Genomic DNA, 27,489 nt, shown 5'->3' with positions numbered 1-27,489 from the left:
ATCATAGAGTTGGGCACACTTGGTTTCGATTTTTCGATGTCCTATTCCTTTTTTGTAGTACTACCAAATATTTTAAAACACTTGCACGGGACAAAGGCGCAACCCAGCCAATGGCTCGTCAAAAAATATAAATATTTATTGTTGTTTTGCTTGCTGAACTTTAAGCAAAAAGTTGGCTCAAAGACTTTAAGCCAAGAGCGTCAGTTGTGCAGCAGACTGAAAAGCAAGAAGAAGAAAAAAAAAAACCAAGTGGGAACCCAGAGCCAAAGCCTAACATTGTGTCATGCTTCAAGGCTACAGACCGCGGGGGGCAGGGGACAGACAGAGCGAGAGAGAGGGAGAGAGAGATAGAGATAGCTTGCTCTACACATACATAATTAGCATGAGCTTGGCTGTTGGGCGAGTCGGGTCGACATCGTTGATATCCAAAGTGCTTAACTTGTCATAACCGAAAGTCCGAGCGAAAATACACACACACACACACACGCACACACACACAACAGTTGGCCAGCTCTGACAGGCCCGGCCAAGATGTGTAGGCGACCCTTTAGCTGAACCCCTTTCACCCACAGCGTCTGGTAAAAACTTTGCCAGTTTTTCTGGTAACTTTGCAATACGGTTTGCCAGGGAGCTGAAAGACGACGACGACTCCGGCGTGCGACCCTCGTGCTTAATGTGTCATAAGTAGAAAAGAACTGCGAGCGATGAAAGTTGTCAGATTTATTTGTGCTTTCCCTTTTCACTTTTCCAATGCTACCTCTCGCTCCCTCAATACCTATCTCTCTCTCTCTCTCTCTCTCTCACTCCAACTCTAGCTCTTTGGCATTTAAGTTGCAAATATCCTTCGTTTATAATATAATACACATGTGTTTTCTTTTTTAGGCAACTGGATTTGGTATGTAAGTAGTACGATAAATGTGTGCTCAGTGAGTCCCTTATAAGACTTGGAATATTTCAATATTTATCTGAAATAAATATGGGTTAGGCCTTCATTGGCCCTAACTTTTCTCCACATAATTCTACATGACAAACAGGTTGTAATATGTTCTTTGTTCACTTTTCCATTTCATTTCATTCCATTCAATTTCTGTCTAACTAAAGTTATGTCGTCTATTTCTCAATTAACCATAACATTCATTGATTCATTATTTCTCTCGAAATACTCTGCCTTCACTCAATTTCCCTCCCCTCTTCTTATGGACCTTTTCCTACTTATTTCTTTATGTACTCATCCAACAGTTCCATTCATTTATTGACTTGACATCATGAATGCCCTTATTCAACCATTTCTGTATTCCTTCATTCATATGCTGTTCCTTTACTCATTCATTTACTGCCTTATTCACCACTCCATTCATGGTTTCCAACATTATTTTTCTCAAGCATTTCCAGCAATTGACTTCAATGGATGATGAGGAATCTCAATACAATATTTTAAGAAGTTTGAGTTCCTCTGTCTCTCTCATCCTCTCCTTCTCACTCTAACTTAGAAATAGAGCTGTCCCTAAAAGTCTGTTTCAAAGTTTCCTTTGCTCCATTATTCAAATTTTTATCGACGACAATCCGCTATCTCTTTCACTCTTTCAGTCCTGTTAAGTTTCACTCTGATCCCTCCAGCATTCATTTCGATTTTTTCACAGCTCTTTCCAACTCTTTCCAATCTCACACATTCACTTCGATAACTTCACTTCGATAACACATTAATCAATCGATCATTTCGACTTACCTAAATGCTGATCGACACGCTTCTTGGGCTTCTGTACAGATGCATAGGGATCACTGCAGTAATCCTGCCGGGACGGATTTTGACTATTGCGCAAATTGTGATACTCATCGCCCACCTGGCTGGGCGTGGCCGTCAAATGTGGATATGGTGCATAATCATCGACAGCCCCATAGCCGCCATGCGTCAACGGATCATATCCATAGGTGGGCTGCTGTTCCACATACTGATTGAGTGGCGCCTGCACCAGAGTCTGCTGATTGCTAACGGCGGCCGCCGACATTTTCACCTGCCACAGCGAGTCCTGCGAGTTGACGCTGCCGCCATTGTTCGAATTCGAATAATTGTTCTCCATGTAGCCCATGTTGACCCCTGCAAGCACAAAAGAAAGAAAAGTTATTCAATTGTCGACAATTAACCGAGCTGAAATCAAACAAGTGTCGCATAGATCCGCTCGGCAAATCCATAATTCTATCGACAGATAGATTTTTGGTGCCTTAAAAAAGAAATGTGAATTCAACATGCGCTTGTTGTAGGCAGTGCTCTACTAGGAGATACCTTGCACCAGAATCTGAGTTCACTACAAAAATCTATTCCACTGACTTAAATTCCCCACCTAACATGAAAATTCTCATACAACGGAACTTGTTTGGTTTGCTTTACCATATATAACCGATTAATCTGAGTTGATCTAAGATACTAGATTAATTTTTTATATAAGAAGTTCAATCACTTATCAATTAAACATAATCCTTCCACAGACTCAATGGAACAAGCAGCACTTTCTCTTGCTCCTCCTCCTGCTCAACACTCTTTAAAAGCAGAAAGTTTATCCACAACTACATCTCCATCTTAATATTGATTAGCGCAAAAATTACAGCAAAAGTGAGAGTAAGAGAAAGGCAAAACCGAAAGCAATAGTCAAATCAAATAAAATCAATTTATGAACTGTGCTCAAATCAACAGGGCGTAATTAATGGCAAGCATATTGCGTATACGCCACTTAAAAACTACGCCGTAAGCCCATCATAAATATACAAATCTGTGTTGCGCACTGTCACACGCCCCTCCCTCCTCCCGCCGCCCACCGACCACTTCAACTTCTTAACTGCGTTGCCTTTTGTAGTTCTTCACAAAGTTTGCTGACAAATTTCTTTTTACGAGCTACGCGAAACAGAGTATCAAAAGGCAGCAGCTGAAGCAGCTCAATTGCTGGTTGGGGGCGTGGTCGCATTATGTCCTTGCGGTGCTTGTTACGCTACAGAACAAAGGCGTTGACAAGCACCAGAAGCAGCAGGAGCAGCAGGAGCCGCAGCAGCAACGGCGACAGCAATGAGCCCGCGCCTTATTACGGCCAAAACAGTGCCCGAGTCGTGCCTGCCTTATGCCTTTTGCCTTTCGCATTCGGGACTTGAAAGCCTCTGGACGGACGTTGGGTGCGTGCGAGTGGAGCTTTTGTTGGCTCGCATTTATTATTATTTTTATATCGTGATAAATCACTCATAAATATTAAACGCACGCTTGCTTGAACACACAGCAAAACACAAAACAGCAACAGTAACAACAACAGCAATAACAACAACAACAACAACAACAACATAAAAAATTCAACAAAATAAACAAAAAAGTTTTTGGAATTTTCAAACCGAATAATTGCGGGTTGTGCTTCAAAACGTTTTCGCCTCTTGTTTTCATCAAATAAGATGTGGAACAGAGCAAATGGATTTTTTTTTTATAAATAAATTAAAGCTGAATTTTTGTATAAAATGCAGTTGATAAAATAAATCATAATTTTTAAATATGTATATACAATTTTTGCTACCTTTCTAATATTTTAATTACTAAAAAAGGTATATATATATAAAAAAAAAATAAAAATAAAAAAAAAATAAAATATTTAAATAATACCTATTATTAATAAAAGCAAAAATAAAATAAAAATAATAAAAATAAATAAAAAATAATAATAATAAAATTTAATTATGATAATTATTTATGAGTTTATAAAATGTTTACTACATATTTTTTATATATTATTGATATAAAAATATATGGTCAACAATTTTTTTTTTTTTTTTTTTTTTTTTTTTTTTCAAAATATAATAAATATTTTGTATGAAAATTATTATGTTATTATGATTATTTTTATACTCAAATATATATAATAAATGTTTTACCAATTATTATTTATAATTTTTTTTTTTTTTATCAGTATTATTAGTATTTCAGCTTCCAGAAATATTTAAAACTTTTCCAGCGATTTCTCCCCAATATCTGAGGCCTATTGCTGGCACCTCCACTAAGAGCACTCATATGAATGCTCATCTATCATATGCTCCATAACTCATTTACCCTTCCCAGCACATTCCAAGCCAAGACTCACTTTTCGCTTACCCTCCCACTCTGCCCGCCCTTGGCTTAAAGTTAACGAAATTCCTTCACTCATGCTCCACAAATTTAACGACAAGAGGCTCACAAACAATTTTGAATATCGTCAGCGTATGGCGGCAGGCTCAACTGTTGTTCCATTTGCCAGCTGTTCCGCGTTTCGTGTCCGCCATTTCTTTGGTTGCGTGCCTCGTGTCTCGTGACTTTCTTTTATGGGACATGGTGGGCGTGATAATTTTTATGATTAGCCATAAAACTAAAAACAGTAATAATATTAACTTCCATACCCATTGCCATTCTCTTTCTCATTTCTATTTCCATTTCCAATTCCATTTCCATTATATAGAGAGCTAGTCGTAACATTCTTTGCATATTTCCAATTGTAATTTTATGCAAGAATATATATTGTATACATAAATATATATGTGTGTGTATATATGTATATATCGGAGGGAAACTTTTCAATTTGATAAGCATCAAATCTGTTGGCTCAACTTTTGATTGCGCAAGTTTTTCGACCGAGCCGCCCAAATACAAAATAACAAATCTTTGGCCAAAAAATATTCGTCGTCTATACAGGAATTTTAATGCATACACCCCCCTCCCCATATTAATGGACGGGTGTGTGGGCGTGGCAGTTTGTATTTTGCCTACTTTGTAGCGCAATTAAAGTTTTGTGCTCAATGCAAAAAGTTTGCCACATTGATTTGAGGCTTAGTTGCGGCTGCCTTTGGCGGGGCTTATTAAACGCGCTCACAATTTGCGCTCGGGCATGTTAACGACTCTTTGGCAAAGTTGCAGCTGCCCAGCCTCCACTAACTGCCACACCCACTACCACACCCGCTCGCCCTCTCGCTCTCTAGACAAAGTTTAGTAGCGGCAGCGCGCTTATAATTATGCAACATTTTTGTGCAGCAGCAGCACAACTGAGGCAGCCGCACAATAAAAACAGTTTCAAATGCCATTAACGGTTAACTAAACGGCAGGCAACAGCAGCTAGCTACGCAACAGTTAGAGCAAGTGCAGTCGCTTTGCACCTGCAGCATGCGGTGTTAAATGACGCCGCGCACTTCATGCTCCACACTCTCAACACTCCACAAGGAGTCAGCCAGGCAGCCAGCCTGCTCCGGCACGACCTTTTGGCTGCGCCTTGTTGCACTTTTAATTAGCGTCGCGACGCAGTCAACGGTTGCTGCTCGACATTTGGCCCAAATGCGCTTAAATGTTAAGAACTGGGCGCAGTCTGTAGAGATTGAAAACCGAGTAGCAGGAGTTGGAAGTAGGCAGCCAGGCAGCAGGCAGCAGTCTGTGTACTAGTTTAGAGCACTTGTTGTAGCATGGCCTGTCTCTGCACCACTGCATACCCCTCCCTCACTCACTCTCTCTCTCTCTCTCTCTCACTCTGCTTGCCCCTTCCCAAGCTTCCTCTACTTGCGCTGTATTGCAATTTTCTCTTGCTGGCGGGCCTTTTGCTGCTCTTGTTGGACCCGGCCTCAACTTTGGCCAACAACACAAAAAAAAAGAAAAGCGAAAGTTTCATTTTTTTTGGGAGCCTAGCTGCATTTTTGTGTGTGTTGCTGCGCTGAGCTCCACAACTTTTCGCAGCAGAAAAAAATCAGTAAAATAGCAAGAAATAATAATAATAATAATAATACGGCCAGCGCTGCTCATTCGCACAACAAACGAGGTCAAGTTGAGCGGCGAAAAGTTTTCACTTGCATCTTCAACTTTGCGCCGTTATTCACAACAAAGATTATCAAATGCACTTTTAATACACTTTGGATGAAGAAGAAGAAGCAGAAGCAGAAGAATGCTTGGAACTTGCATAAAACATCAATTTCTCTAACGGGTATTATATTAAAGAACTTCGAATGAAACAACAATGCAAAAAATCAATCAACAAATTTATATATAAATAAATATTTCTATTTATAAATAAATAAATATAAATTTAATTAATAAAATTAATTATTTAAAAAATGTTTTGCTAATCAGCTTTCTATATGCACTAAAAATAATATAAAATTGAAATGCAAAAGATATTCAGTATTAAACCAAGTTTGTATGCCAACTTACTATTTATATATATATATAATATTTATATATATATTACTATTTATTTATATATATGACCTTCATAGAAAATTGTTTGTTTGCTTTGTTATAAAACGTTCTCATAATTCTTATTGTTTATGATGTGCATTAGATTATAAAAATTTATGATGATTAATAAAAAATATAAACGTACATATATAAGTATATATACTTATACCGAAATGCGATAAGGGCCTAGCTCTTCGATGTATTTAAATATATATTTATAGAAATTTCACTATTCTCAAGGTCGTACTTTAACAGTAATTAGGTCTGTCTATTTCTAGTTTCTCCTCTCTCACGATCTCAATTGCATTTATCTCTATTGCTTTTACTTTCTCCCTCTCTCTATCTCTCTCTTTCTTTATTTAAATCTCTCTCTTCTCTCTCTCCCTCTACGCTCATTACTTTCAATTTCCAAAGCATTTTTCAACGAAATCCATTTTATTAATTGCATTTTTCTTTTCGACATTTTTTTATATTCTATTATCGGCATTGTTTCTAACATCCTCTTCATACTCCTTGTTCACCTTGAGCGAGTGGTTGATAACAGACGACGGTTCCAGCGGCCGTGGCGCATAGCCCGGTAATGGAGGCTGCGGCAGTGGCACCGCTGGCTGCTGCTGCGGAGGTGGAGCTGGATAGACTGGGTAGCCAGCTGGTGGTACAGGTGCGCCTGCTCCATAGTTGTTCAGATAGGCATATGGAGACGCATTCGGATAAAGCGAATACGGCGGATAAGTCGTATAGACTGGATGATTATATTTATGCTTCTGCTTATGTTCGCTGCTATCGCTGCTGTCGTTGCTATCGCTGCTCTCGCTGCTCTTGCTGCTCTTGCTGTGGTGGCCCGCCAGGACACAGCCAGCCGAGCAGCAAACCAGGAGCAGAGCCAGGAACTTATTCATTGTGGAGCGACGAGCGATTCAAACTTTCCTGCTGCACACTCAAATTGAACTGAATCTTCAGATTCTGAATTCAATTCAAATGAAGGTCTAGGCCTTCTCGCTTTTATAAGTCCATAGACTGATAAGAGGCAGAGAGGGAGGGGGAGAGAGAGAGAGAGAGAGAGAGAGCGCGCATCACACGCGTATTTGCGCGGCTTATCAATGCAGATGGGAATATATTTTATATTTATATACATATATATTATTTAGCAAATAATATGAACTTTTTATGTATATTTTTTGTTTTAATTAACTTTTGTTTACAAAACAAAAATCATTTATAGTGGGGTTGGCACGACTAGTAGATACTACTCCAGGTAAGTATTAGAATCAAATGACTCCTACTATATCATTTTACATAAGATTAAGTGTTAAAAGTTTCTAGTCTCTCGCTTCTTCGCCTCCCTCTACCTGCTCCAGTATAGCCTACATTATTATTCCGCACTAATTACAGGGTATTTAATACATATATGCTATTTATTTTTGATGCTCTTTCAATTAGGTTCATAGGTCAAGAGTATTATTAATCAAACAAATTTCTAGGAATTTCGACTGCAAGCCGATTATGTTGCCCTCTCACCTAAGCTGATAATCCCTCGCTCACAAACTTAATAAGCATTTGCCAAGAGCCAAAAGCTTGCCAACAAAACATTTCCCCAACAGCGGAAAACTCCCATAGTTTTGGGCAAATTTATTAAGGATTTTTGCTTTAACAAAAGGTCAAACAGCAAATTGTGAAATTAGAAATTTAAAATTGTTAAATCAAGAATAAATACATTTTTAATGGACAGAACTGAGCTTGAGCTCAAATCCCCAAATCTGCTCGACTCTAATACAAATTGGCAGCTTTGAAGTGAGCCGAGGCAAAAGCAAAGACAGCAGAGAGACGCTGAGAGTGAGAGAGACAGAGGGAGAGTCAGTCAAGTGAAAGTTTATTTTTCATATTTGCTAAGAGTTAAATTCCGAAAAAAGAAGAAGAAGAAAAAGAAAAGAAAGCTGGTCAGCTGAGAAACAAAATGCTCGCAATTTTTTATCTTCATTTGTAGTTGATTTTATGCTCAGCTAACGCCTACGGCTAGACAACATGAACAACAACAACTAGCATGTCTAGAGGACATGTACTCCAAAAAATAAGAGAGAAAAAACAGAAACCAAAGCCAAATAAATGCAAACAAATGTCGCTGTCGTCGACTCGCCGAAACCAAAGCCCAAAAAAAGGCAGCGAAACAAGCTAACAAAAAAAATGGCTAAGAGAGTGGAAAAAAAAATCTTTTGCGCGCTGAAAATTTATGCGCTAAATAAATAAAGCCATGAACTCGATGCTACAAATGTTGTCTGCTGGCTCGCTCTCCCTCTGTGCCTGTGTGTGTGTGTGTGTTTGTGTGTGTTGGTTATTTGGTATCTGGTTTAAAATGCAGCTCGAGCCCCGCAAAGCAAACAGCCGCAAAATAGTTTTACACAGTTTTCCTGCTGCCTCTCCCTCCCTCTCTCTCTCTCTCTCTCTCTTTTTCTCGCACCCTCTCGCTAAAAAACGCAACCACAAACCCGATTCGAACAACATTTTATGCTGCAGCGTTTTAGGCGCGCGTTCCCAGCCAATGTTTCTGGCTGGTCGCAACACTGTGCAACAAGGTTTAAATTACTTTCTTTTCCCCTCCCATTTTTTTTTGGCTGTTGTTGTTCTCCTCTCTTGCCCAAAGGCTAACACATTTCCCAGTTTTTTGTAATGAAAAAGAAAATATTTTTGCAAGATAATATAGTTTAGCCATTTGGGCTTTTGTTAAAAGCGAGCGAGCATTCCACATGGAGAGCATTGCTGTCGAGCCTTGGCCAGCTGACTGCGTTCAATGACAAATATCTATGAACTGTGCCACTTGGCCAATTTGTTGTCGCCTCTCTCGTGTTGCCCTGTGTGTGCTGTGTGCCCTGTGCCGGCGCTGGCCAACGAGCAACTAATTGGCTTTAAAATCTAAACACACTGCTGCTGACACGGCACAGATTGCAGCACAGGTTCATTGAACGACCCGACCGGACTGCATCTAATGCACAACAATATATGAGAGCCTTAACCCACATACATATATGTACATACATATGTATGTATGTATAGAAATGGTGTGCAAATATTGCTGGCGTGCTAGAGTAGTGGCAGAGAGCAACAACAATGGCTAAAACTAAAACTAGGCTAGCATAATAAAAACAATTCCAACTGGCACTAAAATCTATGACTAACGCTAGCAAAACTAATTGGAAATAAGTTGCAATATTTATTCAGTCCACGAGCGAGTCGAATATATATATATATATATAGAATATGCAATATAAATGAGAGAGACACAAATGATCTATGACAGAGAGTGAGAGAGCGAGAGAAAAAGAGAGAGAGAGAGCGGGAGAGTGAGAGAGAGAGAGAGAGAGAGAGCAGTAATGCAATACAATATAAGAAAGAGTGCAGGAAAGGCCCATAGAGGAAGAATGTGAGAGAGAAAGAGAGAGAGAGAGAGAGAGAGAGAGTGCGTGTGTATATCTGACAGATAGAGAGAGAGAGAGAGATAGAGCAGTAATGCCTGTCATAACACATGAGACGTAATAGAATATAAGATAAGGTGCAGGAGAGGGAGTGAGAGAGCAATAGAGGTAGAATGTGAGAGAGAAAGAGAGAGAGAGAGAGAAAGAGAAAAAGGAAGAGATAAAGAAAGAGAGAGAGCAGTAATGCCTGTCATAAGAGGGAGAGGGAGTGAGAGAGCAATAGTGGAATGTGAGAGAGAGAGTGTGTATGCGTATCTGACAGAGGACGAGAGAGTGTGCATCTGACAGAGAGAGAGAGAGAGAGAAAGACAGAGATCTAGATTTCATATACAATCATATGTAGGGCTTGCTCTAGAATTAATGGAGCATTAAAGGAGTACATATAAAATATGAAAGGAAACAAAGTTACTTTAGGCAGAATTAAGGAGTATCTGAACAATATAAAAATAGTTTTCTTCCACTAATATTAACACTAGTAATCATAAACGAAATTCCCCTTTCATGTCTCGCACAAAAAATTATTGTTAGAAATGTTGTAATTGGACAGAATGTTAACTTAATAAAAATATAATCAAATGAATGCAATCGCAGGCAAAAACAATTGTTATCAAAGCGTAGCCAATTGCCTGCGCGTGACTCGTGCAATTTGCAATTAGCTATGCACTCGACTACACTCAGCTCGACTCGATTCGACTCAGACTCCGACTCCGACTCCAACTCCAACTCAACTCAGTGCAGCTGGCAGCAATTGTTTTTTATTGTGAACATGCAAAGTTCATTAGGTATTTGGCCTATGCAATCTTTTTTTGCTGAAGCTTTTAACGACAGCAAGAACAACTGGAAACACACACATTTAAATGGCAGTCGCAGGTGGAGAGAAAAGAGAGAGGGAGAGTGAGAGAGAGAGGGCGCAGGAGCCAAAGGCTGGGATTCTTATGCAACAATTAGCGCATACATTCAGCTGCAAGCAAATCTCAGTTTGTGTGTGTGTGTGTGTAGGTGTGTGTGTGTGTGTGGCACAGCTGTTACCTGTCTGCACGCTCTCTCGCTCTCTCTCTCTCTCTCTCACACACATTTTATTATTCAGACCATTTCGCTGGCTTCCACTCTCACTAGCCAAATTAGCCGTTCGCGCTTTTCTTTTAAAATGCAATTAAGTGCCAATGTTTGCCAGCAGGCACACACACACACACACACATACACAGACACACTCAGACACAAGTACAAACACACACACTCCCCCTACTTTTGGGTTATATTCACTTGAAAATTTTAATTGGCATTCGGCAAACACTTGAAACTCGGCAACTTTTTCTCTTCTTCTACTTTTTTTTATATTTTTTTTTTGTCGAAATGAGCCCACACAATAGCTGCCATTTGCAGCAACCCCCAAAGCTGCCACCCTCTCCCCCAGCCCCACTCACAATTGCCAACTATTCGCAGCAGGCGCACTTGTTGTACGTCCCATGGCAAACCAGAAAATATTGCAATTAAATTTTTGTCCAGCAGCTTAAAATTCTATTGCCATTTAGCAGAGAGCAACAGCAACAGCAACAGCAACAACAACAACAACAGTAATAAAAGAAACAAAAAACACACATACAAAAAAAAAACATTTTTAATTTGCACGTCATTACAAAAAAAGAAAAAAAAAAAATGAAATGACACAACAAAAGAAAATTGAATATCTGGGCATAGACGAAGCGCGCATACACTGCGGATTAGAATGGACGGAAAATTCCCTTTGAAGGTGGCTTAAAAAGCGAAAAATTATGCATTGATCTAATTAGGAAGAGTGAATAGGGGAGAGGGACGGTGACAGAAAGACAGCGAGAGGTAAGGGAAATAGCAAATTATCCATGACTGAACTGAAAGAGAAAGAGAGAGAGAGTGAGAGAGAAAGAGGTGGTCTTACAGATGCAGGCATATATAGCACAACTATGGAACGGGCGAGAGATAGAACAGCAGAGACGATGGGGAAAATAGAAAAGGAGGCGTGCGATGCTCTGAGAGAGAGATAGATATCATGGGAGTAATATACTGAAGGAGGATTATGAAAATGAATAAAGAATATTATCAATGAATATTATTAAGATAATTCTAATCAGAAATTGATGAAGAATAATCGGAAAAAGATTTATATTAATCAATAAATATTTATCTAAATATTACTATAAACATATTCCATTCATTCATGGTGAAATTTAACTGAGAGCTCTTCTCTACATATCTATAAGCCTTTTAATGTTCAGTTACTATATGCCTTAATATGATCCCTTCAACACTGCACCCCTCTCCATCCCTTTCACTCGCATCACATCACATATGCAGTATACCCACACGTAAGGCTATAAAATGTCAGAGAATATCTCCAATTTGTGGGCCGAGCATGTTAAAGGTTAATACCTCTTATGCTGACCAAAGTCCCCATTGCCGAAAAAAAAAATAAAAACGAAAAAGAAGAAGCAGACGAGTCACAGAAGCGGATACGTGTGTGTGTGTGTGTGTAAAAAGCAAGAGAATAAAAAATAAAAATAGAAGTGAACCAGAACAACAATTAATAATGAATTGTATTGCGTACTGTGTGAAACCGCAGAGGGGAAGTTGAGAGTTGGGGTGTGGTAAAGGCGGAGCAAGGGGCGGTAGGAGTGGGGCGTACCAACTGTTGTGGGTCCAGTTTACGCATTCATTTTGTGCGCAATTTTCATTTTGTGAAGCGTGGATATGGTTGAGGCGGACGTCATTTGAAAGGACGACAAGGACGCGCCGCTAGCATGAATGGACGTGAGCGTCAAGCAGCAACAACAACAACAACAACAATGAATGGCAAGTATATTACAAAATGCTTTGGCGAGGACGTAAACGTTTAGGGAAAAAATTGCTGTTTCAACAAATTTACAACGGAAGTTGAAGTGTTTTGCCGCCGTTGTATGTGTGTGTGCCGCAGGTGTGTGTGTGTGTCCGTGTGTGTTTGTGGCTTGCACACCTCTGCCCTGCCCTGCCCCGCCCACAACAATTGAAAGTCCGTGAGGGCGGCGCGTGATGAATGCGCATGGCCATCGATTTGCACTCAACTCCATTTTGCACTTTCACATTTCATGGGCTACATAATTTGTGTGGTGCACACACCGCAAGGCACCACACGGCACCACCGTGCACCCACCCACCCAGCACACTACACAACATGCTTCCATCAGTCGAACGGTGCTGGGCGCGTCAGCACGGATTTCATTTTGTTTTCTGATGTGTTCTGTGGTGGACAATGAAAAATCACCCGAAACATTTTGCCATCAGCATTCAGAGATTGCCCGAGAATGCCAAAGAAAGAGAGAGAGAGAGAGAGAGACTAAACGAGAGAGTGTGAGAGAGGGCAGCAAAGGGGGAAGTGAGTGTCCGACACGAGCCGGAAGTATTTCGCACTTTTCGTTGTGCTCAGGTCTAGCTAACCCAACCACCAGGCAATACTCTCTCTCTACTGATTCTTGAAAGGGTATGTAGAATTTGGCATCAATTTGAAGAATTTTAGAGTGGCGAATTTTTAAAAAATATATTTATTATTATATATGAGATGTGAGATCTTTATTATTTAGTTTAGTTTAAATGAAATTGGTTGATATTATTTGTGAATTAAATTGAAATATTAATAAGCAAGAGAATGGGGGAAAAATTTTTTAAAATATTCTAATATTTGAAGAATAATTGTTTAATAATTTTAATATTTATTCCCATGAATAGAAATGACTTGAAACTTAAAAATTCTGGCCAACGATTAATTTTAAATAGTTTAATTATCCATCCAAATTTGTTAATACTCTCAGCTGCAGCTTAATTTTTTTTTTCATTATTTAATATATTTTTTAATTTATTTTATTTTATTTGTTTGTTATGAAATTATTAATTTTGTTTTATTTATTTATTTTGTTTTCTTTGATTTTTTTTTTTTTTTTATATATATTTTTTTATTTTATTTAATATTATGTTAAAGGTATTTTAAATATTTATATATAAAATGAATAATTTCATAAGAAACAAATAAAATATAATAAAATAAAAAATATATTAAATTAAATTTCTAAAAATATATATTAAAATCTATTGAGCATAATTTATTAATGCTCAATAGATTTTAATATATATTTTTTTAAATTTCATTTAATATATTTTTTATTTTATTTTATTTTATTTGTTTGTTATGAAATTATTAATTTTAGTTTATTTATTTATTTTGCTTTGTTTGTTTTTTTTTTTTTTTTTATATATATATTTATATTTTTTTATATTTTATTTAATATTATGTTAAAGGTATTTTAAATATTTATATATATTTATTAAAGCTCAATAGATTTATAAGTTTTTTTTTAAGCAGTGGAAAGTTTTTATACTGAATATTTATATTGAAAGAAATGTGACCATAAAAAATGTGAAAATCTGAAAATTTCCATAAGAATAGAGTCCAAGCGCTATGTAAGAGAAATGCACTCTGGGCTATCCATCAATATGTGCAGCAGCACAGCTGCCCCGACCCACTTCAGCCTCACTCTACAGCTTACTGGCTACGTATATGTATATACGAGACTGTGTCTCTGTATGTGTGCTTGTGTGTGTGTGTACTTACATTCATTTCCTGGCAACGTGTGTCCTGTCAAACCGGGTATGCCGGTCACACCAACAACGCCGCCGCCGTTGCCGCCGTTGCCAGCCGCGTTGCCGCCAACGAGACTGCCAACACCACCGCCGACACCGACGACACCGCCGCCCACGCCGCCAACGATGCCAACGACACCGCTGCCCGGATGATAACTATAGCCATTCTGTGTCGCATAGAGGGCTGTCTTTTGGTCCTCCATATTGAGGGCCAGATCCATGGAGTGCTCGAGGGCCTTGTTGTCGAGACCGCTGGCCGGATAGTAGGGCGGCGGTGCCTGGTTCTGTTGGGCGGCCACAATCGAAGGACGCACCGAGTCCATTTCGTAGTCCTTGGCGGCGGCGCTCTTCTTCGACTGATTGCGCTTGCAGCGGCAGAACATGAGCAGCAGGCCGGCGAATAGTGTGAATACAATGCACGATACGATTATCGCAATCAATGTGGGCGTGGCCAGTACGCTTGCCTCCGCGATATACGAACGTCCAACTGAAACAGAAAGAGAGAGAGAGAGACAGAGAGTGAGTGAGTGAGCGCAAGGGAACGAGTTGAGTTGAATGAAATGAAGCTATGAAAAATGCAACGCCACTCAAGAGAATGGATGGTTGCATGAATGCTTCGGCTAGATGGATGGATGGATGGACGGATTGGACGGAGAGACGGCTGGACAGATGGCCAGCCAGGTTTTCCTTGGCTTGATGGACGAGTGATTGATTGTCCAGCTATTCAAGTGGCGCAATTGCTCGTAATGGCTTTGCATATAATGGAAATCAGTGCGTTTCAGCTCGCGCATCATTATGGCTCACGATCATGAGTAGCCTCTACACGGGACCACTGTGAACTGTGCACACAATTGTGAATTGTTCGCGAGCACACAATGGACAGTTGGCTTGACCATCGTTACATTAGCTAAGATAAATGATTTGCCTCTTATTTCATCTGCCTCAATTAGCTGCGCTCAAACCTTGACATATTCGTGACACTGCACAACACTGGACCTTGGTGTTGTGTGATTGTGGAAGTATTAGTGAAGTCTATATTGCTTGCTTTGCCATTCATATTCTACCCTCATTTCTTGTCATATAATCTACTCTGCTCTCCACTCTTCTACCTCTCTACTCTTATAATGCACGAGTCTACTAATCCTCTAGGTCTTTACTCTTTTATCCATCTACTCCTGTACACCTCGACTTCTTTACTCTCCTACTCCACCATTCCTCTACTTTTCTACCTCTCTACTCCTTTATAGCTGTACTCCTCTACTCCTTTAGCCCTCTACTCGTCTACTCTCCTTCTCCTGTCTACTCGTCTACCCCTCTACTAAGTAGTAGAGTTACGGCTCTACACCTCAGCTGTTCTACTGCTCTACTGTTCTACTTTTCTATCCCTCTATTTATATAGTCCAGTAGGGCTCTAGTTCTCTAGTCATCTATTTCTGTGCACTTCTACACCTCTACTTCCCTACTTTTCTACTCCTCAATACCTATACAGCTCTACACCTCTACTGCTCTACTTCTCAGGTACTCTACTCCTCTACTGTTCTACTCTTCGACTGCTCTACGTAACTCCCCTACTTCTCTTCATCACTCCCTTATTCATTTTACCAAACTTTATATCACTCGTACCATCTTCACCCTCCATCATTTGTATCCTCCCCATAGACCCTCTTCAATACTCACTCTCAGCATCCGTGTAGTCGCCACAATGTTCGCGATTGTTGCGCAGGCACAACTTGACGCGCAGCACTGGACTGTTGTCCTCCTGTTCTATGGCCAGATTATTCAAAGCCGTCTCATGATCATCATCGTCCTCGTTGATGGTGTGGCCTAGGGCGCGTCCTCCGCCGCTGCGACGTGGCGTCAACAGACGATCGATGACCTTCTCCTTGTGCGTGGGTCCATTGCCAGACAGTTGCAGATTATCCACAATGTCAACTAGATCCCAGGAAGCCATGGGCGTATCACCGTGCAGCATGGTCTCCACGACGGCCACCAGATTGAGGCACGTGGCGCCTATGTCGATGCCCAGGGTCCTGGTGCTCGGCTCGTAGGTGACCTGCAGGGGCGGCGGTATGCGGCTGACTTTCGTTGTAACCGTTATCTCATTGGAGTAGGGCGAGTGGTTCTTGGGATTCAGCGCCTTCACCTTGAATGCATAGCTCTGATGCTGATCCAGCGAGTTGACCTTGCAGGGTATATCACGCTGACAGTCCACCTCGACCCAGTCGGAATTGGCATTCGCCAGTGTTGCACAATCGGGTATCAGCTGCTCCTCCCTGGGCATGGCGACGCGTCGGTAGTTCACAAAGAATTTGGTCTTGCTCAAGCCACCATCGAAGCCCGGATCCCAGCTGAGCGTCACATAGTTGTGACCCACATCGACAGCGCGCAAGTTCGTCGGCTTCTCTGGCGGACCCTTCTGCTGCAGCCGAATGGGAGCACGAATGGTGTTGAGGGCGTTCACCACACGGCACGTATACTCTCCGTAATCCGAGTGGGTCAGCGAGTTGATGCGCAAGACTGAAGTGTAAATATCATTGTTGTCCGTCGTGGTGCTGATCTCATAGTGTCCGTCCGAGGACATGGTCAGTGGGGAGGGATTGTTGCCGAACTGCCATTGGAACTCCGGTTTGGGATATGCCTGGACCTTGCAAACAACCTCAGCGGTCTCACGTATATCGAATGCGACCTTGTTATACTGATGCAGGACAATCGGCTCGTGCTCGATGCGCAGCTGCATGGACGAGTTGGCCGAGTTGACCTCGTTCTGGTAGAGGCAGGTGTAGAGGCCACGATCGCCGGGCACAAGCTGATTGCCGCCGGGCCTGGCTGTGCCGCGGAACTTCAGCATGCTCTGCACGGTGACCATGCCATTGGGTCCCTGGTCGGGATTCGTCTTCACCTCGTACAGGTTCAGCTCGGGCAGGATCTCCACGCCATCCTTCAGCCAGGTAATGCTCGGCGCCGGCTTACCCTTGGCACTGCACGTAACCGCATAATCGCTGTCGGCCACTCGCCGTGTCATGTGCTGCTGCAGCTTGGCCAAGAACTGGGGCGGCTGATGGATCTCCAGCACAATCGTTGCCATCTTTCCGATGCCCAGCTCGTTGACCGCATGACAGTGGTATTTGCCCTCGTTGCCCAGATGCGCCTTGGGTATGGAATACTGTGGTCCCTGGGCCAGTATCTTCTGACGGCTCGAGAACTCGCCCTCCATGTCGCGGAACCAACGATACTGCGGCACCGGCCAGCCAGGTGGATTGGCCGAGCAGGTCAGGGTGACGCCGTTGCCCACATGCACCACAGGTTTGTTGGGTGTTATGTACGCCTGGCCGGGACGATGGCGCACGAGCAGCGCCACCGTCGAGTTGCCCACACGCTCGCTGCGCTCCTGACCCTGACTTTGCATAATGTTGACAGCGCGGCATATATAATTGCCCGCATGCTCGGCGCGCACCGAGTTGAGGGTCAGCACGTCGCCGTTGTAGCGAAAGTCGGCGGCGCCCTCCTTCAGCCATTCGATTGTGATTGGAGCCGGATTCGAGGTGACGTTGCATCGTATCTTGACGGTCTCGCCCTCCTCGGCCTCGCGCGTCTTCGACTCAATGACCACGGTGGGCGGATAGAGTATGTCCAGTATTAGCTCCTGTTCGCCGGGCTTGCCTAGACCATTATCGGCACTGCACGTATATTTGCCCGCATCCTGCACGCTCACCCGATGGATGGTGTGCACCTGCGAGGAGCTAATGAAGCTGCCGTTGCGTGTCCAGCGAACATTTGGCGCTTTCGGCTTCGCATCCACATTACACTCCAATTTGGCAGTGCGGTCACGTTCGACCCGCAGCGGATTCTCTGGTCCAACCTCGACGCGGGCATAGTCTGTGAACAAAAACAGGATGTTGAAATTAGCAAGAATATTTTGTTTTTCTTTTCTTTTTCCTCTGTGTATTGGCTTAGTGAGGGATTTTCTTTTTTTTTTCTGGTTTGGTTACTGGCATAAATCACGGCTGAGGCCGTGGAGACGGCGGCGTTGCAAATGATGAAAATTAATAAACACAAAGCATTTTGCGTACACAGCGGGAGCTTAATCAGCGCCAGCCAAAAACTTGTAATTGAATTAGTCCAAGGGAGGAGGCACTGCCAGTGCGTTGGCCGGGTTAGACATTAGCCAAGTTTAGGCTCTGATTAGACATAAGAAATTTGTCAATTATTAATTAAGGCTAATCAAGTGTTGCGCTGCGTATCAGCGCATTAGCAGCTCCACAATATCTCGGCTCTGGCATTAATTACGTAACGTCGAGCGGAATGGATACAGCTCTTGGTGTAGGCGTTAATCAGCACTCAAATTGAGGTTCGCATGTTGAAATTGGGCTTATTAAGGGATTTAGATAAGAATCGACAGGAATTTACAGCACTGAATTCCAGTAAACTGTGCACTTTGCAACACTGGAATACATTGCAAACCCCTTTCATCCCTATCCTGCCTTTCCGCCGTTACCTAACACTGCTAATACATGTTCTGCACGCCAAAGTCGAATGTTAATTAACATATATTAAGACTTTTATTAGCTGTCGCATAAATCCTTGACTTGTCATAATTTAAACGACTTTTGCCACACTCGAGTCAAGTAAATTACGCACTTTGCAACACTATTTATTGTAATTTCCTGACATTTTCTAAGCTGCTGCTTCATCTGCCATCTAATCTCTGCCATGCACTTGAGTGTCATTACGACTCCAGTGCAAGTCAACGTCCCTTTTGCATTAGCGGCTCTTATGCACCGCAAATGCTATCAAATTATGTGGTCTGAGGTGTTCTCTCTCTCCCTCTTACTCTTACTCTGCAGCTGTCTCTGTCTCTGTCTGCCTGCTGGCCAACAGCTAGTTGCCTTTGGAGTTAACCTCACTTAGCTCTACACTTTGTAATTAACTGAGCCGGCCAAGTGTCGACTGCCGTCTGCCTAATGACTGTCCATAAAGTCGCCGAGTTGCCGACTCGACGACTCGCCGACTCGCTTGTCGCATTGACAAGCCGCAATCTCAAGAAAGTGGAGCAAATGTACCCGCAGACGTCCGCCTTGCGGCCCACCTGGTGCAAAAATTATAGTAAATTGCGTGATTCTCGGCTACCTCTAGACGGCTTGGCCGTCTAGGAGTTTTGAAGGGTTAGACTTTGCCTCGGCTCAGGTTCAGTCGTTTCTTTGCCGCTTGCCTCGCTCGCTTTGCGTGTTTATGTGCGTGTAATTACATTTGATTGTCTACCTTTTCTGCCCTCTCTCTCTCTCTCTCTCTCTCCACGCTCTCTCTTGAGAATTGGAGTAGTCTAGAAATTGTTGTTGCTGGAAATTGACGCGTTCTGCGTGGCCTGCGGTAAATGGCTCCAAATTGGCTTAATTGTCACTTTGTGAACCATGTTTTACACATTGACTCGAGCCTCCGCTTCCTCCTCCTCCACTACCCCACGTCTCGAATAACTTTCAGGCTCAATTGCATTCCAAGCCTCATGTTCTGCCAACATTACCCCAGCCAAATGACCTAAAAAAAAAGGAGCAAAGTCGTCCGAGTCGCATACCGAATCGCAGCGCGCCCCTTGATTACTTTAAAATGGGCGGCGAGCGGGCTTCAATTATTTTTCCGTATAGCCACTTTTCGTGTTCATAAATAATGAACGCAGAAAAGCAACAGCAAGAAGCAGAAGAATAAAAAAATTGTACAACACACAAATAGAAATAGCTGACGGTCAGGGAAAACAATTTTATGCGTGTTTTGCATATAAATTTCATGCTTTCGCTGCTTGCGAGCCCCCCAAATTATGCGCGCAAATAATTGAATTAGTTTTACATTCATTCTGGAATGTGCCAAATCGTGTTACAAATATTTTTTTGCTCTTCTTCTTTGCCAATCAATTGTTGGGCTCAGCTTCCTCTCGCTGTCCCTCTCTCACACTCTCTCTTTAAGTAGCTCGCCCAAAAGTCTGCAACCATAAATATCCAACGGCTAATGCCGCTAATGTGCCATAGATGGCGCTTTACGTTCGCCAATCGCCCAATCGCCAGCGAAATTAACAATTTCAGCCGCCATCGCCGTCGCTGTGCATTATAAAACAGTTTATGGCTAATCCGCACGTTCGCTCAATGGCAAACTGGTAAATGAAATTTTCAATTTTCACTCGCTATATACTAACACTAACTCAATTTTCAACTCAGTTCTGGCCACTTAATACTAACGCAATTTACAGCCCCCAGACAGCTCCTGCTGCCGCCGCTGCTGCTGCTAAGCAACAATTAGTTATTAGGCGCAGTAGCTGTTGGCTCCTCCTCCTGCTCCTCCACTTTTTTTTTCTCTTCTCTAATTTCGTTATGGCCACGCGCAACGTTTTAATACACACACACCCACACACACATACGAATACTCCGAAAAAAAGGGGGCCAGAAAAGGCCACGCTTTAAGCCAGCTTTGATGGCAGCTTCAGTTGATTTCGGGCAATTAATTTAATACAGAGCAGGTTGAACGTAATAATGAAAGCAGCGCCAAGTTTTAAAACAATGAAAAGTGCAATCAAAATTAGCACTAATATTAATTTTAATATTAATTTACATTTTAATTAGAGCGACGCGCTGCGGCTATAAAATGCATTAACTTGGCTTACAGCTGCGCCCAGCGTTTGCCAAATGCCGAAATATATTTTTTAATGAGCGCCACAGAAATGCGAACGAATTGATATGGCCAAGTGGCGAGAAACCAAACCCAGACCAAAGACAAACTTGGCCAACTTAAGATAAATGATAAGGCAAATGGGAGCTAATGTGCGTGTGTGTGTGTGTGTGTGTGAGTGTCAGCTCTGCTCGGCGCCCACTTGTAACTAATGAATGCGAAATTAAAAAGTACTGAACTAAGCCGGAAACGTAGCGGAAACACAATAAATTATAGAACCACACAATCCAATTTCAGCATTAACCAAACCAAACACACACACACACACACACACACACACACACACACACACACAAAAACCCAAACAAATTACAACTTGGCTAATTCGACTCGCACGTATCCTGCAGTCAGCCAAACTTTCAAAATTGGCAACGATGAAGGAGTTAACTGGCAACAGAGTTCCAAATAGATATACATATATTTATTTAGAATTTGAGCAAAGTTTAGTTTACTATAAAAGAAAATTAATTCATATCGATATTTATCGAATGGGCATTAAATTGAACGAAGCTGTGTTTGATGAAGTTAAATATAAAGAATAATATATTTCAATATTTGTTGATTTATGAACTGAAGATTGACTGAGACCAAAGCTAATGACAAAGCACCTCTTGAAAAGACGGAATATATTGATATATTTATTTATATAAAAATATATTATTAATGAATGAGAAAAAATATATCGATATTAATATATATTATCTTTCAAAAGGACAGTACATATGGATATATACGTTCATGAAATTATATTATTAATGAATGAGAAATATATCTATATCGATATTAATCGATTGTATTTTAAATCGAATTTGAATACTTTTTATGGCATATATATTATATCGATATTATCTTGTTAGACATAAAATCGAATTTCTATACTATATATCCTATCCTATAGATATACTATATATAAACATTCTCTCCATAGATCTGCTCTTCGTCTATTATCATTTCAGAGAACAGTACATATAGATATATGTATTTGTATTTAATATATTATTAATTATTATATAATATATTATTAATGAATGAGAAAATAATATCTCGACATTAATTGATTGTTCATTAAATCGAATTTCCCATCTTTTTATGATCTATACTTTATATACATATATATATATATATATATATATATATATATATGTAAAACCTTCAATCGAATTTCTATACTCTTTACCCTATATATACTACATACACATTATCTTCTTAGATCTGCTCTTCGTCTATTGCCCACAGGCCATTCAAAAACCACTCGAAGAACTTTCAAGACAACAAGAGCAATTACAACAACAACAACAACAATACACAATTAATGCTTTAATACGTTTTGCGCCTGGCAGCTGCGTGCGTTTGCCTCACTAAAATGTTATTGACCTGCTGGCTGGAGGCTGACAGTTGGCTGCCGTTTGGCTGACTGGTTGCCTGGCTGCCTGGTTTGTGGCATGATTCCATTCCATTCCTTGGCCGCATAGCATTTGGCTGCGATTCCTTACTATCATGGCCAAATCGGTCGTCAACGCATCGCAACGCTACGTTCTCCCCTCTCTCTCTCTCTCTCACTCACTCACTCTATGTCTGTCGCTTTCGTGCTACTGCTTTTAGTTGATATGTGTTGCGCCATGATTTTCATCATCTACTAAATGTTTTTCTTGGCTTTCAAGTTCTTCTCGACTGCGAGTGTGTGTGCGTGTGTCTGTGTGTGCTCGCCAGCTTGTTTTGCCATTTTGCTGGTTTCTGCCTGCCTCTGCCTCTGACTCTGCTCCTCCTACTTCTCCTCCACAGCCACTCGCCTACCTATGCACAGCTCTTTGGCTTTTGTAACTTGTTAGTTTTCTTTAGTGCCCATCCACAAGTTTCAGCTCTCCTCGTGTTCTTGTCTTGTTTTCCTATTAAGTCAAGAATTTTTATAGCATTTAGTTGGAAAAGCTCAACATATTTTTTACCCCTGCTACCGTAACGATGCCCTTGTCCATGCCTCCACTCTCACTCTCTCTATCCCTCTGTCATTCCAAAGATATGTACGTACGCATAACTCGTGCCTGCTGTCAGCGCATTTGAGCTATGAGCTCTTGTGGCTTTTGCTTTGGCTTTTTATTAGTTTCTTGTTGGTTTTGCTTCCCTGCCTGCTCTGGACATGTCGCAAGTGGTTTAGGAACTTGCCCCGCTAGGCTCTACGACGGCCCTGGGTCAGTCTCATGTCCACCCCACCATTTCAGGCTAACTAGTTACTAAATTGAGCGCATAAACTAAAACCAAAAATCAAGAGCAGCAGCAGCAGCAGTCGCAGAAGGAAAGAAAGAACGAAAAAAAATAACATATATAAAGGAAACTAGTTGATTTTGCAGCTCATAAATTACAGCAGGAAAACATGTTACAGCAGCGGGGCAAATAAACAAGCGACTGAGCTTCTAGCTCAGTGTGTGTGTGTGTGTCTGTGTGTGGCCATTTCAATAGTGTTTACCAAGCACATAAAACACGAAAACAACGGCCAAAGACAACTTGATGACAGATAAGCAGCAAAAAGTCAAAATAGAACAGAGCAGACGTTGGACGATATTAAGCATAGCTGAGCACTAAAACTGCTTGGGAATTATAGTTGAGAAGCAGCTGCTAAAAGCTGATTGCTATAAGAGCTTGAACTGTGTGCGCGAGTGTTGCTGCAGTTAAGTTTTAAGTGCATGGCTTTATGGTTTCACTGAGCTGCTTAAGGTAAGCTAGCTTAACATAAATATCTTAAATAGTTGAGCTTGATTCAAGCGAAGTCTTTGAGGTTACTCTATAGATGTTTGATTCAAGTAAAATACCTATGGGGAAAACTCTTATGACTTGCTTGATTTGCCAATTTCAATGGCCCCAAGAGCTTTTCATTTTCATAGTTAGCCAAACCACAAGTCGCTTACTTAATCTCGTTTCGAATCTACCGTAAAAATGAAAACAAATAGAGGCACTTAATTAATTGCTGAACAGCTTTTGGCCTTTTTCAGACAATATCTATGCCATTATAGAGCAAATTAAGATTCTGGAGAAAAACAAACAGCTGCTGCCGCTGCTCAACTGGAAGAGCCCCAAAAACTACAAAGCAAAAAACATTTGACCACAAAAAAAGAATACCAGAAGCTAATAGAGATTTCTATTGAGATTTCGCTTAAAGTGCACAAATATAAAAATCCAAATCCAAATAAAACAAAAAATTTATATTAGACTAAAGAAAAGTTCAATTTTATCGCAATACGCACAAAGCTCTTAAAAATTGCCCGAGAGAGAAGCCAGCAGAAATTTAGATAAACGCAGCAAAATGCGAACGAAATTTGTATTTTTATTGGCCACAGATGCAGATCGAGCGCCATTGATATGGTTAGATATAGGCGACAATGGTCGAATGGGCAGCCATAAAATGGAAATCAAAAGATTTTAGCCAAATATTTTGCCAACACAAAATGATTTATGAAATGTTTTGCATATGGACATGAGTCTTCTTTTTTTTTTTTTTTTTTTTTTTTTTTTTTTGTTGCTTCAGGTCACAAAACAAAAATCCATAAAGAAGGAAAAAGTCAACAAGACGCAACATATGAACATTAAACAACTCGCAGCAAATGAACAAATATACGAGCGGCACAAATTGCGTTGGCCAGTTTATTTTTATGCCACAATTTGTGGCAAATCAATGAAAACAGAAATGAGAGGGAGACACAGAGAGAGAGAGAGGGGGGGGTCAGCAACAACTTTTTGACAAAAACTAATTTCATGTGCTTCGCTTTTTCGGTCATGTTAAAAGCATAAACAATTTTACAAATTTCAGTTAACGAGAGAATGGAAAACAAAATAGCAGCAACAACAACAACAACAGCAACAACAGCAACAGCAAACGCTGCTGCAGTCATTGCAATCAAAGCTGCCCCAAATTAATTTCAAATAAAAAGCAGCCGAAGAAAGAAAAAAAAAAAAAACACGTTCTTGCTGCCACACACTTTTTAAAAAAACAAACAAAATTTTTTTTTCCCTGAATTTTCTGGCCGGAATTTTAATGGTAAATAAAACGCGGGAGGAAAAACAACTTCTGGATGATGTGATCTATTTTTGTAGACTGCCCGAAAACGTATTTGATCACTGAACATGAGGAATAGCCTCCTTAAGGATCCAGATCTTAGCCACCTTTTATTCATAACTGTTCTTGCGATCGTTGTCGTCATTACGTTCATTGCTGCAAGCTATTTCTTTAAGAAAGCCGCGACTATCGCGGCGAATCTCCAATGTCAATACAATGTATGAAGACAAGCGCTAAGAGCAAACTATTTTTTTTTTACCTAATATATATGTTTTTAAATTTGTATAAAATTAAAAAACAAATTGAATTTTTATAAATTAGAGAAAAGTATTTTATATTGCATAGAAATATTTTAGCAATATATGTATAAATATAAATAATATTATATTAATTATATATATTAATTAATTATATTATATTATATTATATTATATTATATTATATTATATTATATTATATTATATTATATTTATTGGTATTAAATTGTATATTTTATTTTTTAATTTTTGAGTTATATTTTATATTTTTTTATTTTTATTTATTTAATTTTTTTAAATTGATTTTAACCATAGTCAAAAACTAGTTGCAAATTGCAAGCAAAATCAATGTTAATAGAAGGAAAAACGTTGCGCGTCAAGCAAATCGTGAACCGAATGACAAAAGACAGAAAAAAGCCCAAATATTTAACATGACCCCAAAGTCGAAAAAAATAAACAAAAATAAAATAAAAATGGGCCAAACGAGTCTAGCAGAGCCTGAACTAGAAAGAAATAATAAAAACAAAAAATTACAAATAAAAAAAAAAATAGATGTAAAAACTCGGGCAACACGTAAAGCAAATTTTTGAATGGCGTAATTTGCTAGCGAAACGAGACGTGTAGCATGGCGGGGCGGGTGGTGTGCTGGGGAGGGCGTGGCAGCTGGGAAGCCACACAGATGCTGCAAATAGCTGAAACGGTTGAAACAGTTGAGCAATTGCAACAGCACCAATTTTATTTTAGATGCTTTGTTTAACTTTCGCATGTGGGCTAAAGGCACAGCGAAAGAGCGCAAGAGAGAGAGAGAGAGAGAGAGAGAGAAAGATGGGGTATAAAAAGACGTAGCACAGCATTAGGCGCAATACGGAATTACTTGCAGAAAATAAAACAAATAAAACAAGTAAAACTTTTTCAACGTGCCTCCAGAGAGTTTGATGAGAGGCAGAAGAAGAGGAGGGGAAGGAGAAGGAGGTGAAGTGGGAGAGAGCTAGCGTGTGTGAGCTATACTAGCTTATACCAGCCTATGCCTATATATTTCTATAATAAACTCGATTCGCTTTTCATTTTCGTTTTCATTTTTATTTTGTGGGGCCTGCCTGCTCCTGCTGCTGCTGCTTCTGCCCAAGTTAGAGTGCGTAGGCGCGGTCTGGGCAAACACTAAGTGGCATTGTCTTGGCAACTGGCGCGACAGCGCGTCCTTTGACCTAAATAATTAAATTCAGTAGAGCTAGAGGAAGACAACGGCAAGAAAACAAAAAAAAAAAAAAAAAACAACAACAACAAAAAAGAGAAACAGCAAAAAGAAAACTTTGCTTTTAGCAGCAACTTGCGCTGTCCTTGGAGTCCTTGAGCGAGCTAAACTTGTGCAGCAGCTGTTGCCTGACGGACTGCCTGTGCCTGGCAACCAGATCTCCAGCTGCTCCAGCTCCTGCTGCTCCTTTTTGCAGCAGTGCATTTCATTTAATTTGATGTTAAATTAATTTGCTCCATTGCAGCAGCTCCTCGAGGGAGAAGGGGCGGGAGCGAGCGTGTTGCAGCAACTGCAACAACCGAAGCACTTTATGCAGATTTCATTGCCTTTGTAAATATTTAGTTAATTTGAAAAGATTTTTAGCTAGCTAGTCTTCAATTTTCAGCTTTGTACAGCAGACGGCAGACGGCGGACAGACAGCAAGACAGCTAATAGTCAGTTCAGTGCTTGGCAATTGCTAAGCAGTTACGCAACCAGGTCCTAAGAATATAAACTGATTGGCAAGCTATTTATCATTCAGTTGTTTAACAAAGTTTGCTCAGGCGAATCAGAGCTTAATACATCAGATAGCTTAAGCAGCTTCTAGGCCAAATCACTCTAATGGGCCTCATGGCAAATATTCAAGAAATATTTTTATATATGACTTAAATAATATATATATACGTCTTGTTTATAAATTGTATTATTATATATTAGGTTTATTTATAATTATATAGATTATATTCCATCCAATTTGCACAGAAATAAATAGAATTTCATAAAACCTAAATTTTCTTTGGTTTATTTTACTTCCGTTTATTAATTTCCTTTAGCTAAAATTAGTATTTATTTAATTATTCTTTTTTTTTAATTTATAATAATAGTTTATTTATTTTTTTCTATTTGAATTAATTTTTTTA

The 27,489-nt window shown here is 40.4% G+C and overlaps 1 protein-coding gene across 2 annotated transcripts in view; it reads right to left on the bottom strand.

The window, feature by feature from the left end:
- Positions 1 to 27,489, bottom strand: part of LOC115563498 (hemicentin protein echinoid) — a 54,255-nt gene that overhangs the window by 10,378 nt on the left and 16,388 nt on the right. For both annotated transcript variants that reach the window (XM_089257299.1, XM_089257300.1), the window contains exons 2-4: positions 16,003 to 18,201; positions 14,297 to 14,812; positions 1,727 to 2,095 (exon numbers count right to left, since the gene is read on the bottom strand). In XM_089257299.1, coding sequence (XP_089113425.1) covers positions 1,727 to 2,095; positions 14,297 to 14,812; positions 16,003 to 18,201 — 3,084 coding nt within the window. The remainder of the gene's footprint in view (positions 1 to 1,726; positions 2,096 to 14,296; positions 14,813 to 16,002; positions 18,202 to 27,489) is intronic.

This window comes from Drosophila navojoa, chromosome 3 (genome assembly GCF_054131105.1).
Source record: "Drosophila navojoa isolate 15081-1374.11 chromosome 3, UAZ_NAV_1.0, whole genome shotgun sequence".
In the NCBI taxonomy this organism is placed as follows: Eukaryota; Metazoa; Arthropoda; class Insecta; order Diptera; family Drosophilidae; genus Drosophila; species Drosophila navojoa.
This window is presented reverse-complemented; position numbering and strand designations above follow the sequence as displayed.